Source organism: Sceloporus occidentalis, unplaced genomic scaffold (genome assembly GCF_023333645.1).
Source record: "Sceloporus occidentalis isolate IW3139 unplaced genomic scaffold, rSceOcc1.0.p SCAF_5, whole genome shotgun sequence".
In the NCBI taxonomy this organism is placed as follows: Eukaryota; Metazoa; Chordata; class Lepidosauria; order Squamata; family Phrynosomatidae; genus Sceloporus; species Sceloporus occidentalis.
The window spans coordinates 81,278,117-81,292,180 of NW_028316985.1; the positions used below are offsets into that span (position 1 = coordinate 81,278,117).

Here is a 14,064-nt window from a genome sequence, read left to right on the forward strand (position 1 = left end):
ATTTGCTATGGCTCCCAGGGTTCATGGGGGGGGGGGGGGGAGATAGGGAAAAAATTTCAAGAGAAAAAAATGTGTCTGTTGGGCAGTTCACCAAGGAATATAACTGGCAAAAAAAGATAAGACACAGTGTCAGCATTTTCCTCTTTTTGGACACAGAAACGATGGCATGAGGATGTGGTACTAGTGTCATGGAAATGCATCTTCTGATATTTGTCTTTGGAACTTAGTCTTCCCCACTCCTACCCCATCATTTTGGAAATGAAGAGCAGAGGAGATTCATGAATCCTGTACTGATCAAGGTTTGGAAGTTTAGCTCCTCTTCTCCAAAGGAAGGTTTATGAGAAGTGGAACTGCAAACGTTCCAAGGTTTGACAAATGAAAAAAAATGTATGGCCAAGCAACCTCAGAACGTGAATAAGATGGCAAAATGCATTAATAAGAAGAACAAACAAACTAGGGCAGGCACAGGGACATAGCCAGGATTTTAGGAAGGGGGGGTTTCCAGACTAAGTGCCACCATTATAATGGGGCTTGGGTGCAGCGGCACAGCAGCACACACCATTCATTTTTCTAATGGAAGGGGGGGGGGGTCCTGACCCCAAGGCCCCCCCCCCCCTTGGCTATGTCCCTGGGAGGCAGTACAAGTTTGCTTTTGCTTAAGCCTGCTGGGAAGGGTAAGATCTTCCTCCTGCTGTCCTCTCCCATCTGCTAAATTAATAATGCAAACTTCTTTTGCATAGAGAGCTCACTTTGCAGAAACTGAAGTAAAGAGAGGATAGCAGGAGATAGCAGCTAAAAAAGTGGATGATGGAGTTAATCAGGACTGCCCCTACCAAATCAGGACAGCATATGGAACTGGGTATCAATCCCTCCTTACACCAGTTCCTTCAGGGATCTAGCTTTGTTCAGTGACTTGAGTGACCTAGAATGTTTTAATCAGGAATTTTTTCCATGTAGAATAAAAAGGGCTCTAACAACATGTATTATTCCATGCACTCCAGTAAACAAAATGTTTTAAGAAACAAAGACATGATGTGCTTTTCATTTCTAATTTCTAGTTCTGTTATTTCACATCAGGTTAGTATAATTACTACCAAATTGTTATGCTTATAGGGTAGATCAGGAAAGCTTACCCATTGTTGTTATTTGCCTTCAAGTTAGTTTCAACTTATAGCAAACCTATCCTGGGACAAGGCTTGGCAAACTTTGTTCAGGGGTTTGCTTTTGCCTTCCTCGGAGGCTGAGAGAGTGTGACATGCCCAAAGCTTCCATGGATGAGTGGGAATTTGGCTCTGGTCTCCAAACCACTATACCACACTGGCTTTGAAGCTTACCCCTATACCCATTGAACAAACAAGATGTTATGGTTTAGGGCCCTGCTGGGATTCTGGCATTCTGATTTACAGTGTTCGGTAACTCTACTAGTGCTAAGATATTTCCTTCAATAAATGGTCATCTGTGAATACAGATGTACACTACCCTCGTTGCAATGGGGAACATTTCTTGGAGGAGAAGACAATAGATTTGTTAGCCCTCTCCCTCTTGGTCAAGGAAAGGTGATATTCTTATCCAAGGAGATGCATCTACTAGTACTCACCTCCATTCCTCATTTCACCAAAGATCATTTTTGGAACTGAAGAACAAAAGGAAATAAGGTTTCCTGCACTAGCAGAATTGGGGTTCAGCTCCAATTACTATACAACAAACCATTCACATGGAAGACCTGGGAATGGTTTGTTGCAGGAGCATTCCTGGATCTTCATGTGTTAAGTCCTGAATAAGTGTGACATCATCTAAAAATCTTCAGTGTGATCGCACGACTTTGCCTGAAGTATGTCTTTTTCCCCTCCAATTTTCCCTCGACTGATAATCTCCAGCTACAAGCACAAACACAAAAAAACTACACACACAAATACACAATACAGAATAAAACAGATTGGGGCTGTGCAGACCCTAAGGGGCAGCCTGCACCCACCTCCTTCTTCGCTGGATCGGGGCCGCAGCCCTGATCTGGCCTTTCCAGGGCGCAAAAACCAGCCGCACAGAGCCACACTCCGACTCCGCCCCCAGGCCAGCCTTAATGGCCAGTTTGAATTGCCCCATAATCTATTATAGTAAAAAAAAAGTATAGAGCATTAATGGTGATGGATGCTTTCTATTATTTTCTCCCATACATTTCATGTACCCCTATTTGTAATGTAAAAATTATTGGCAGCCAGTGGTCCAAATGCCAGAGGGAGGAAGGTTGCATCATCTCACCAATCTGGAATGAAGATCCTCCCTACTCTGCTCAGACCACATACTACTTTAGGTTACAATATTGTTAGATATGACTACCAAGACACAGATAAAATTTCTGTGGCTGGCCCTACCACTAAGCAGGCAGAGCTGGCCACCTTGGCAGTAAATTTGGGGTTTTAATGATTATTTACTTTGTTATGAATGCATTGATACTGTTGCAGATGAGAGAGGTCCATATGAGATTCCATCTCCTATGCCAAAATAACATTGCTGGCTGTGGGTACTGTGCACCTTCATAACATTTGCCTCTCTGCCTAAGGCATGCACCACCCTTGTTGCCTCATATTTATTGCTTCCAATCAAGAACCTGTATTCCAATGGCAAGATTTATGAGGTGGCTTTTAATCCTTTAATTTTAGAATTTTCAACTTCCCACCTTCTACCTAAGCAGTGCTTCCTGTTTTCTCTGCAGCTGTTTTTTCAGCTAGATATACATGCATACCCTGTTTCCTGAAGGCATGTAACTTGGCTCACTGATTTGAGACCTCTGAATTGTTTTATTTTACAGAAATAAATACAATATTGTCTTAGAGGGATGATATGTGTGTGTCTGTATCTATATGATCACCGAGATTATATATCTCCTGCTTTTATTTCAGAAAACATCAGCACAGGGAATACACATCTGCTAGAAAGTGATGAGACTAAGGAAAATGTTGTGCCAAAATCTTTGAGTGAGATAACCTGGTCTATTTTCTTTAAAGTTGTACCCTGCTAATTCCAAATCCCCAAATTACAGGTGCTTTTTAGCCTGACTGATGCCCAGATTGTTATTTGTGGTCACCTGTCCATACAGAGAAGGCATTTGGACAGTTTATAATGTCTGTCTACAGATATAACACCAAAGATAATCAATCAAATGTATAAGATACTTGCCTTCACATGTCAACATCTGTTTTGAACCCAGCCTTCAGGGCTTCACCTCTTCACAATGTTTTCCTTTGTGTTTTTATTCTCCTTTAAAAAAAAAATATTGGGTGACAACCTATTAAAGGCCTTGTGTCTTGTGTTTCTGGAATTTCCCTCACTGTCTGGGATAACATACAAATGTTGACCATCTTCAGACTCCCATTCATTTCTACAAGGTACAAATAAAGCATAATCCGTATATATGCATTAGGTAAGACTGAATATCTTGCTGTTACATCTTGAGTAAACTACTCAAGTCACAAACCTAGCAAAAACAAGAAAGAGCAGTAATGCTGTGTATATGAGGGCTACTGAAGATGAGCAGGGATAGGGCAGCTGTACTAGGCTTCTGTGACACTTTTATACAGTGATTGTGCTTTTTCCATATACTGTATGCAGGTTTCAGGATTGCTGTCTTAAAGTTATAATGTGTTATTATATGCCTGAATTTCCAACTTCATCCTTCACTTTAAAAAAAGCTTTTAAAAACTTCATAGTTTTAAAAATGTTTCTTGTTTATTTTAGGAAAGTCACGTTCCAGCAAAACTAGCAAAAAACCACATTCAGGTATATTAATGATGCTAAAACACATAATATCTGGTTCCCTATTTCTAAACACAGATCTTGCATGCAGCATCTGATGTTACAGAATGGAGGGATGGGAGATGATTAAAGAAACTGTTATAGTAGAACTTTAACAGTGGTGGAAGGTGTGTGTATTTGTGCATCACACAATTCCTGCTGGCTCCCTGATCCCAAAGCCTTTGAAGGGAAGTGTGCCCTCATACAGTCCTCTCATGGCACTGGGGAGTATTAGTGGCATGATGATGATGTATTATACATTGTTCGCTGATGTTTCAGCAGCTTGCAAAAGCAGTTTCATTTAAAAATCCCCAATGGCTAGTGACCTTTCCGTAGTTATGCAGACATGATAATCCTGACAGTCATTCACTGCTGGTAGCCAGATTGGCTCACCTGCTCTTTAGGCTTGACGTCTGTGTCATATTTATAACCTATTGATTTTTCATTGTACAGATAAGCCACAGCATGTTCCAGATAGTACCCCACAGTACTCAAAAAAAGATACTGATGTTCATCCAGGTAAATAAAGTTTTGGCACTGTCCCATGAGTAGCTTTAGCTTTAGAATGGCCTCAGCACACACTTAGCATCTCTTTCCCCTTTTCCTTGCCAACCCACTCTTCTCATTAGGATCCACATATTATGGTAGCTCTGTGTACTCTTTCTCTCAGCTCTAAAAAACCAGAATGCTGCTGGACTACTCTGTTGAGCAGCCTGGGGGGAAAATAGCACCGGATATTGCAGGTGCTTCTCTGACACTATGGGAATATTTCATATTTCTGCTAGCAGAACACAGCAGATTAGTGCAATGTGAGCGTATACTAGAAACAGAAGTAATTACTTCAGAAACTCTACTGAGGTTTTCAAAGCCCCTTAGGCTTATTGTTCTATCCATCCAAGGATAGAGAAGTATATAAACAGGTTGCTTACAAGAGCTCATAAAGCTGACTCTCAGGCGTGGGAGTAAGCTAGCAACCATTTGAGGGAATAGAGCCCCACATGGATGCCTCACTCACATACAAAGGGAACAAAGAAACTGGCTGTCTTCCTTGAAGAGGGAAGAAGCATTTTCAACAGATACCTATGAAGAAAAAAGGACTAATTACTAGTATCTGAGAAAAAGTCAAAAGAAAACATGAAGGGCTAGCTATTGGCCTGTTGCCCCTCCCAATGGCCATTTGATAACTGTTGATGGAGATTTTACTTCCAGCATTCCAGTGCTCCAGATGTCATTGACTGTAGTTCCCATCAGCCCCTTGCTAGCATATTCAATTATGATGGCTGATGGGAACAGAAGACCAACAAAATCTGGAGGGCCTCATGTTTCCTATTCCTGATTTACAGTAGCTCTAAACTGCATGTGATTATTCCTTGAGGTATTTTTGACCAATTGTTTGGTTTCATATATTGAATAACTTGAGTAATGAACAGCCATTGGACATTGGTACTCCATATGCATACAGTTTTGGAGACTGGGAAAAGGAAGTGAGATTAGTGGGAATGTAGTGGATTCAGACAAAGTTAGTCATGGTGTAATTCCATTGAAATCTATGGGACCAGTTGGGTATCTTGAATCAAGTTCCATTGATATCACTTTGAGCTGGTGTGGTATATTGGCTGGCATGTTAGACGGGGGCTGCATCCACATGGCATAAATAATCCGGTTTGACCCCACTTTAAGTGTTGTGGCTCAGTGCTATTGAATTATGGGAACTGTAGTTTGTTGAGGCACCAGAGCTCCATTCTTAAGGTCAGGCTGGATTATTTCTGCAGTGTGGATGCAGCCTGGGACTCAGAATAGCCCAGTTTCATTTTCCCACTGAGCCATGAAACTTGTGAACCTTGGACCACTTGTTCTGGCCTACAGGGTTGGTGCAGTGATGAAATAGAAGAGCCATATGTGCCATTTTGAGATTGTTGGAGGAAATGCAGGATACTGTATAAGTCTAAGTAATGAATAACAAATAAGTAATTGATTTCAGTGGGACCGAAGCATTAATACCTTAGATTGGATCCAACTCAGTATGTAGAACAGTGGGCTTTTAAATCTTCTTAAGGACCTTCACCTGCCCGCCATGCAGCAGAGAGATAGGCAACAGGAAGGGAGGGAAGGCAATGATGCAACTGCCATGTGCTTGCTCCAGTGCTGCTAATTGCTATTGTCTTGAGTCAAGCAATACTTCTAACATTTCACAGTGGCCAGAGGTGTCATTTATTTGCCTCAAAATTTACTTTTGAAGGACAGTTTATCTCCCAAATGTCAATATATTTTTCCCCTGAGAATTCCCTTTGGATTTTTAAAAAGTCAACTGGCCCTCTGCACTGCTTTTCTATTTTAAAATCACATAAACTCACACAACTGCTGTTTACCCCACCATGGTACCATATAACTAGCTGTACCAGCTTAATTTAAAAGGATGAAATTATGTGTTGAGAATGTTCTCTAGCACCAACGTCACCTTAACATTCTTATAAAAGAGAGATCCAGAATCAGGATTTTTGGAATGATGTCCACTTTGATCTTATTCTTACTGGTTTTACACTAAAAATCACTTTTAAAAAAATCACCTGTTCCGTAAGAGACATTTGTTTTTCTGGTAACCTTTTGTTAGAAGCACAGATGTTGCAGAATACAAAGCCTGCAGCCTCTTGCTAGTAGCATGCTGGGTAGAGCTGAAGGGAATTACAGTATAGTGAAAAACATCTGGAGAGTCAAAGGCTTTCCCTCCCTGGGGAGAAAAATTCAGGATGACCTAAATGCCGCTCCCATTATCCACATAATAACCTTGTGAGGTAGGTCAAACTGAGATATAGTGAAATGCCGACCAATCAGTTTAATTGCTAGGGAGAAACGATAAAACAGACCTCCCCAGTTCTTGAATTGTTACACTGGATATCAAGGGCAATGCTGTAGATTTACAGGAAGCCAATGCAGTGTTCAAGAGTGTACATGGGACACAGACAGTGGGCCAGCTCATTTCATTCTTCTTTTCTCATTAGATGAAGCTTCCACGTGGGGCAAAGGCTTGTACAAAACCTTTGGCAGTTACATGTTCAATTTCAAGTCCTTTTGCAACTTCACTTTTTGTCGTCATTGTGTCGAATCTGGAAGAGAATTCAACATTGAGATTAGTCGGAACAAGGATGGAAAGATTGATCAGATATCAATTGTGCTAGATGGCAATGGGATCGTGGTGAAAACTGGCAAAATTCTTGTCAATCACAGATAGTAAGTGAGCCTTAAATCAAAATGAGATTATTTGCTGGTCCTGGATTATGCAACTGAAAATTTTATTCTAAAACTTCACAGTCATCTGTTACATCCTACTGTCTTTTGGCATTGATTAGTGCCAAATGTACATAACATTTGATGCAGACTCATGGTTGGTAAATGTAGCCATCAAACTGCAGATTTCTGTTGACAGTAGAGGTATTAATATAAAAGCAGCATTTCATAACATTGATCTAAATTTGAACTAAAATGTATTCACAGTGTTCAAGTGCCATATGACAATAAAATGATCCATATTAAGAAATATGGGGACTACACCAAGCTGGAAAGTCGCAGAGGTATTCTGACATTACTATGGAATGATGAAGATAAATTATCAGTAAGTCTGTCTTGTATTTTATATTTGCCCTCTGCTAGATATTTAATAGCCCAGTAATGGGACTTCTAAATCATAATAAACACAGGATCAATCTGTATAGCATACTTTCATTGCACTTAATGTGATTGAGTGATATTTAGAAATAGGTGTGCTATGTATTTATGCTTTGTAGTTACACTGGGCCATTAGGGATTATTTGGATCTATATGATTTTATATTTTGCAGGTGTTGCTTTGGATAGCACCAGACCATAACTTATATGCCCATTGCATCAGATCATCTGGAGGGGTGGACAGGTTCTGTCATCACGGTCATAACTATTTGTGGCTAGTGGGGAAGAAGATGCCATCTTCGAGCCTAAACAGACAGGCCAGAATAAAGCTACTTCTGGTCACTTTAGAGGTATGCTGTTTTAAATGACATGCACATTTTAAGAGGCCAGAAGCTCTGCCAAAGCTGTGTTGTGGAGATTGGCTTTGGCATGGCTTCCAGCCTCTTAGGATGCAAGCAGTTTAAACAGCATACCTTCAAAGCAACCCAAAGCAGCTTTATTTTGGCTTGTCTGCTTGGGCCCTCAGAGTACAATCTTAGCCCCTGCTCAAAACCTGGAAAACATGTATTTTCCTCACTCTCCCAGTCCTCCAGCAATGGCTGACCTACAGTAAAAGAATAGCCCCACCCACTGTGCTTTCTGCTATGGGGCCCAGAATATGGGGGTGGGTCCTTCCCATCATAACATCCAGAGCTTGGAAAAGTTACATTTCTGACCACAACTTCCAAAATAATCCAGCCAGCATGGCCACTATAACTTGAAAAAGCTCTGTCACCAAGGCCAGAAAGGAGCCCTCCTTCCATTGAATATCTTGTTCAGATGCTTGAGATAGCCCTGAACATTTGCTCACATCTTGCTGAACTGAGGTGATAAAACATTCATCTGACTTAACTGTAGCAAATTAAGAACATATTTACCTTGAAGTTAAATTTTCCATTACTGTGTGTTTTTTAAAAGATCACTCTGCATAAAAAATATGACACCTGTGGCCTTTGTGGAAATCATCATGCTGGCAGAGGTAAGCGCATCCTATAAAATGTATTTCCATAGATAACTAAGGCCCAGTCCAGACAGATGGAATAGAACACCCTCGTCACCTGCAAGGGGTTGTGCTTCTAGACACCTCTTCCCCCTCGCAGCTGATGAGGGCATCAAAATGGCAGTGCCCTGTACAGATGGGCGCCGGCATTGTTATGTGCCGGACGCATAGCGTCCGCACATCATGGCGCCATTATGACATTGCAAGAAGAACCTGCTTTTCACAGGTTCTTTTTGGTCTGGGGGAAGTCCCGCCGTCTGGAGGCTGCGGCTTCCCCGCGGACCAAAACTAGGCGCTGGGAGACGGTCTGTCCCACGCCTAAGGATGGTCTGTCCTATGCCTAAGAGCCACAAAATTGCATTTGTTTATTTGCTTTCTTGCAAATGTGCATTTGAAACTTAAGTGAGTCACATTAAAAATAATGCTCTAGTTTTAACCTAATGAAGAATTTTTTGTCACAGAAATATCTGCTTTTTGTAATTTATTATGATTTTAATGTAAAGCTATAGCTCAGGAAATGGGAAGCTCTAGCCTGCAGGTTGGACACCATCTGGGCCACAGGTTTCTTTGGTGTTATCTCTGATCAGTGATCAGAAAGAAAACAATATTTAAAAATTTATCTGAGTTGTGTTCCGCTGTACTTTGCAGGACAGAGAATTGTTGCATGGAATTGAGTTGTGCTTAGAAGGCAAAAGAGCTGTTGAAGTAGGCTTGCTCCATCCTATGTATTCTTGATGGAGAAATGTGCCATGTGCAACAATCACATCTGGACCCATCCACACTACTTTGCTTCTGTGCCCCAGTACCTGTTGTTAACCCCATCTACTACTGGAAATTGGGGCTTGATGACCTTCCTAAATTAGAATACTGCCTCAGAAACAAAGGAAATAAAAGTGTGTGTTGGGGGGGGGGGGATGCTTACATCTGCTACTGATGAACCTATAGGATGAAATGTTTTTCTTTTCTCTATGAATCTAAGTTGTATGGCCACTGCAAGTTTTTTTTTTTAAAATAACTGAAAGAATCATAGTCTTTAAAAGCAGAACAAAAAAGAGAGACAGAGAACCATTTGTTGCATTAGCCCTCCCATGCGAAAAGCTTCCAGTTGCAGTTCCAGGATTGGGCAGTCACTGGCTATATTACCATACTACACTCTTATAGTGCTGCTGTTCCACTTTAACTGCTGTGGCTGCCTCCTGTTGCATTCTGGGATTTGTAGTTTAAGGAGGGGGCATTTAGGATTCTCAGACAGAGAGCTCTTAGGCCTCAATGGACTACAAACCTCAGAATGCAACAGGAGGCAGCCTGAGCAGTAAAAGTGGAATAGCAGCACCTTCCCCATTGCTAGTCTTGAGCAGTCTGGTTTTCTTCTTTTTACACTTTCTGTGCTCCCGCTCCCCCCATCACATTGCCTTAGCTGCCAAATTGTGTTAAAAAGATAAATAAATAAAAATCAAAAGGCGTGTAGGGTAGAGCAATAGGGGAGGGAGGTTGGGTTAAGGAGCAGTCTGGGAAAGAAAGTGCAAGACTAGGGTTGCCATAAGTCAGGACCTCCAAACCGGGACAAATGTAGGACAAAATGATCAAATGTAGGACACATTTTTTTTAAATGGAGGGCACGCAAAAAAATTGATTATTTTTGAAAATGTTTTCATATAAATGCATGTTTCTTAGGCATGATCAAAATGGAGGACATTTGGCATTATTCCTAGACAGATGGCAGAAATGTGCTTCCCTTTCTGGCCAAAAACCAGAAGAGGAGGAAGAGTGGAAGAAGCAGAGGAGGAAGAAGAGGAGGAGGAAGAGGGGAAAAGGAGGAGGAGGAAGAAGAGGAAGTAGAGAGGAAGAAAAAGGGGAGGAACAGGGGAAGGATGAGGTGGAGAAGAAGAGGAGGGAGAAGATGAAGAAGAAGGGGAGGAGGAGGAGGAGAGGAGAAGAAGAGGAGGAGGAAGAAGAGGAGGAGGAGGAGGAGAGTAAGAAGAAGAAGATGAAGAAGGGGGGAGGAGGAGGAGAGGAGGAAGAAGAAGAGGAGGAGGAGGAGGAGAGGAGAAGAAGAGGAGGAGGAAGAAGATGAAGAAGGGGGGAGGAGGAGAGGAGAGGAGGAAAAAGAAGAGGAGGAGGAGAGTAAGAAGAAGAGGAGGAGGAAGAAGAGGAGGAGGAGAGGAGGGCGGAGGAGGGGGCAAAGCAAGGGAAAAGGGCTTCGCCGAGGCGAGACCCTTTTCCTCCGTCAGGCTGCCTCCCTGGCCGGCGGAGGAGGCAGCAAGGCAAGGGAAAAGGGCTTCGCCGAGGTGAGACCCTTTTCCTCCATCAGGCCGCCTCCCTGGCCGGCGGAGGAGGCGGCAAGGCAGGGGAAAACGGCCTCACTGAGGCGAAGCCCTTTTCCCCTGTCAGGCCGCCTCCCTGGCCGGCGGAGGAGGCGGCAAGGCAGGGGAAAAGGGCTTCGCCGAGGCGAGACCCTTTTCCTCCGTCAGGCCGCCTCCCTGGCCGGCGGAGGAGGCAGCAAGCAGGGGAAAAGGGCCTCGCTGAGGCAAAGCCCTTTTCCCCTGTCAGGCCGCCTCCGTCCCCAGCGGAGGAGGCCAAGCAGGGAACGAGCCTCGCTGAGGCGAGGCTCCTTTCCCTGCCTGGCGTCCATCGCGGGGGGGGGGGAATCCCGGGGGCGGGGCCAAACCGGGGCGGGACCGTGCGGACCCGCCCCAAACCGGGAAAGTCCCGCTCCCCGGCGGGATATGGCAACCCTATGCAAGACTGTCCATGGCTGTAGCGGCCCCAGACCTGCAATTGAATACATGTGCAATAAGGACTGTATACATTTCCTTTCATTAACATGATTGTGGCAAGAATGGGGCTCTCATGCAATAAAATCCTGTCTGTCTGTCTGTCTGTCTGTCTAAAATTCTAATCTAAATAAAGTTTAGAAATAAAATAGTAGCACAATATTTTCTATGCTAATATTATACAACAATTGATTGGTGCTCAAATTATGTAGTATATATGCAGATATTCTGCTTTCCCCCCTAAAGGCATAGATGTCATGAAGCTGATTAGCGACAGCAAAATTCCAGATACAACATGCCCTGAGCCTGTGATGGAGCAGAGTCTACATTGTGGTGAGGGGGAAATGGTACGAATAAATAATGTATTCACTCACTTTATGTCAGAATTGCTTTCTCCGTATTGTCAAATGTAACCAGCTTCTGAGGGCAAGCTCAGGCATATCCTTTTCCTCTGTATTTGCAGTCCATGGCCTGATTCATACATTTCCTCTGTATATGTTTGCTGTGATGCTTCCCAAAACTGTTTTTACCTACAATGTATTGTATACTGATGATGTAGAAAGGTTTGGATTGTTTGGCCCTGGGTGCTTCTCAAACCAATGCCCCCCCCTTTCACTGGGGGATGCTTATTTTGTTCTGGAAAGTACCTATATGATTCAGTTATTAATAGTTGCCTGAGGTGAAGGACAAGTTCATGTCCCTTCCCCTTCCATATATAAGAACCAATTGGGCTGGTAGTTGAATATTTTATTCAGAATTGGCTGGATTGAGGCTGCGGCAACCTCATATCATATCCCCAATCTGGAGGGCGCTATAGTTGCAGCAGCGCACTGTATGGCACCCCTTCCGTGCTGTATCATCTAGATGCACCATTGGAGTCATGCCATGATGCTGCATGCAGTTTGGAATGGTGCGCGGATGCCCTGGGGTTGAGTCAAGGCATCCAGCATCAGGCCACTGCACCCTGACTTCACCCACAGGCTGGCAGAAAGTGCTGGTCTGTACAGGGCCTATAATTCATTGTGTATTGCCTTCAAGTCACTTATTGATTTATGGCACCCCCATGAATTCCACAGAGTTTTCTTAGGCAAGGAATACTCCAACATGATTTTGCTAGTTCCTTCCTCTGAAATATATACAGCACCTGACATTTGTTGGCAGTCTCCCATCCAAGCACTAACCAGGGCTGACTCTTCTTAGCTTCCAAGATCAGACTGGATCTGGTATCTTTAAGGTATTTTACATAAGGGAAAAACAGCAAGGGACTCAAGTGCTTTGTTTATTTCAATCTCTTGATCACTGGAGGACCTTTTGTTTCTAAATGAAGAATATCAAGTTATGTGTTTGTGTTCAGTTACCCAGGATATAAATATTTCTTCAGATATGCAGTATAAACTACTATTGACTTCATGTGCTCTCATCAAGGTTGCTTCTTATGCAGTGTCTTGTTTCAGTATTGCCGTGGTATCATTTCAAAGTACTTCAAATCCTGTAAAAATATCGGCAACCAGAATCATGAATATGAAAGGCTGTGCACTGAAGAATACTGCAAAACGGGAAGTAAAATGGATGTGTGCTCTACATTTCTTGAATTAGCCAGGATATGTTCGTCTGGAGGTTCTGGTCCATTTGAAGCATGGAGAAAAGATCCTGATGTGGTTTGTGGTATGCCTTGCTTAGTTGATCACCATGGGGAGGGTAGCAAAAGAAAGGTGGGTCGTAATGGAAGCAAGAGGGGAGATAGGATGTAGTTCTGCTGGGTGGAATATTACTCCCTGTCTCCCAGTGTAAGCTCTTAATGCTAATTTTTTTTTTTTTTTTTTTTTTTTGAGTGTCAAGATCAATGAGATACTTAGAAAGATAGCGACATTTAGGAACTTTGCTTGTGCCCACTCAGGCTTTTGGACAACAGCTAGAGAATGATATCAAGGGTCAAAGTACATTGGGCACTTAGTATCCACTGGTATTTGGTTCCAGGATCCCCCGTAAATATCAAAATCCTTGGATGCTCAAGTCCCATTAAATATAGTGGCACAGTGAAATTGTGTCCCTTTTATAAAATAGCAACATCAAGATTTGCTTTTTGGACTTTGGATTTGTTTTGAATATTTTCAAGCTGTGGATGGTTGAATCTAGGGATAAAGAATCTGTGGATATGAAGGGCAGTATATCACTGCTGTTGCATGCATCTTTTTAAATGTTGAGTGAGGCCCTCTTGCTAGTGAAAATGATTTCTAGCAGCCACACTAATTTCCCAAAACCCTACTTTGTAGCATCACTCCAAGGATTTGTAAGACATTCAGCTGGAGTCAAACTCTGCCACTTGGTACTGTCTGTAATATTGTTTGGAGTGTTGTTGCCTCTTTCTTCCATTAGCAGAGTAGCTAATGGTCTAGGGCTCATATGGGCAACTAACATTCCATGGAATTTATGTAGACCTGAGCTGCTGTCTCACACCTTGTGCATGCCCAGTTCCAATGCCAATACAGTCGGCCCTTCTTACACACGGATTTTTTATACACAGATTCAAGCATACACGGTTTGAAAATTTTCAAAAGTATAAATTTCAAATATCAAACCTTGATTTTCCATTTTTATAAGGGACACCATTTTGCTATGTCATTATATTTAATGGGACTTGAGCATACATGGATTTTGTTATATACGGGGAATCTTGGAACCAAACCCCAGCACATAACAAGGTACCACTGTATTCCCCACTTCCCAGTTTATTCATCAGCTATAAAAAACAGATTGCTGTATCACTGCTTCATGAGGAATGAGGAGGAAGGAATAT

General features: G+C 42.6%; 1 protein-coding gene across 1 annotated transcript in view; it reads left to right on the forward strand.

Annotated features, from left to right (window-relative positions):
* The window catches only part of LOC149312375 (mucin-19-like), a 90,000-nt gene that overhangs the window by 15,720 nt on the left and 60,216 nt on the right, over window positions 1-14,064 (forward strand). Inside the window, exons 5-11 of the mRNA XM_089527200.1 lie at window positions 3,736-3,777; window positions 4,246-4,311; window positions 6,792-7,020; window positions 7,285-7,402; window positions 8,412-8,472; window positions 11,514-11,614; window positions 12,722-12,932. Of these exons, the coding sequence (XP_089383326.1) occupies window positions 3,736-3,777; window positions 4,246-4,311; window positions 6,792-7,020; window positions 7,285-7,402; window positions 8,412-8,472; window positions 11,514-11,614; window positions 12,722-12,932 (828 nt within the window). The remainder of the gene's footprint in view (window positions 1-3,735; window positions 3,778-4,245; window positions 4,312-6,791; window positions 7,021-7,284; window positions 7,403-8,411; window positions 8,473-11,513; window positions 11,615-12,721; window positions 12,933-14,064) is intronic.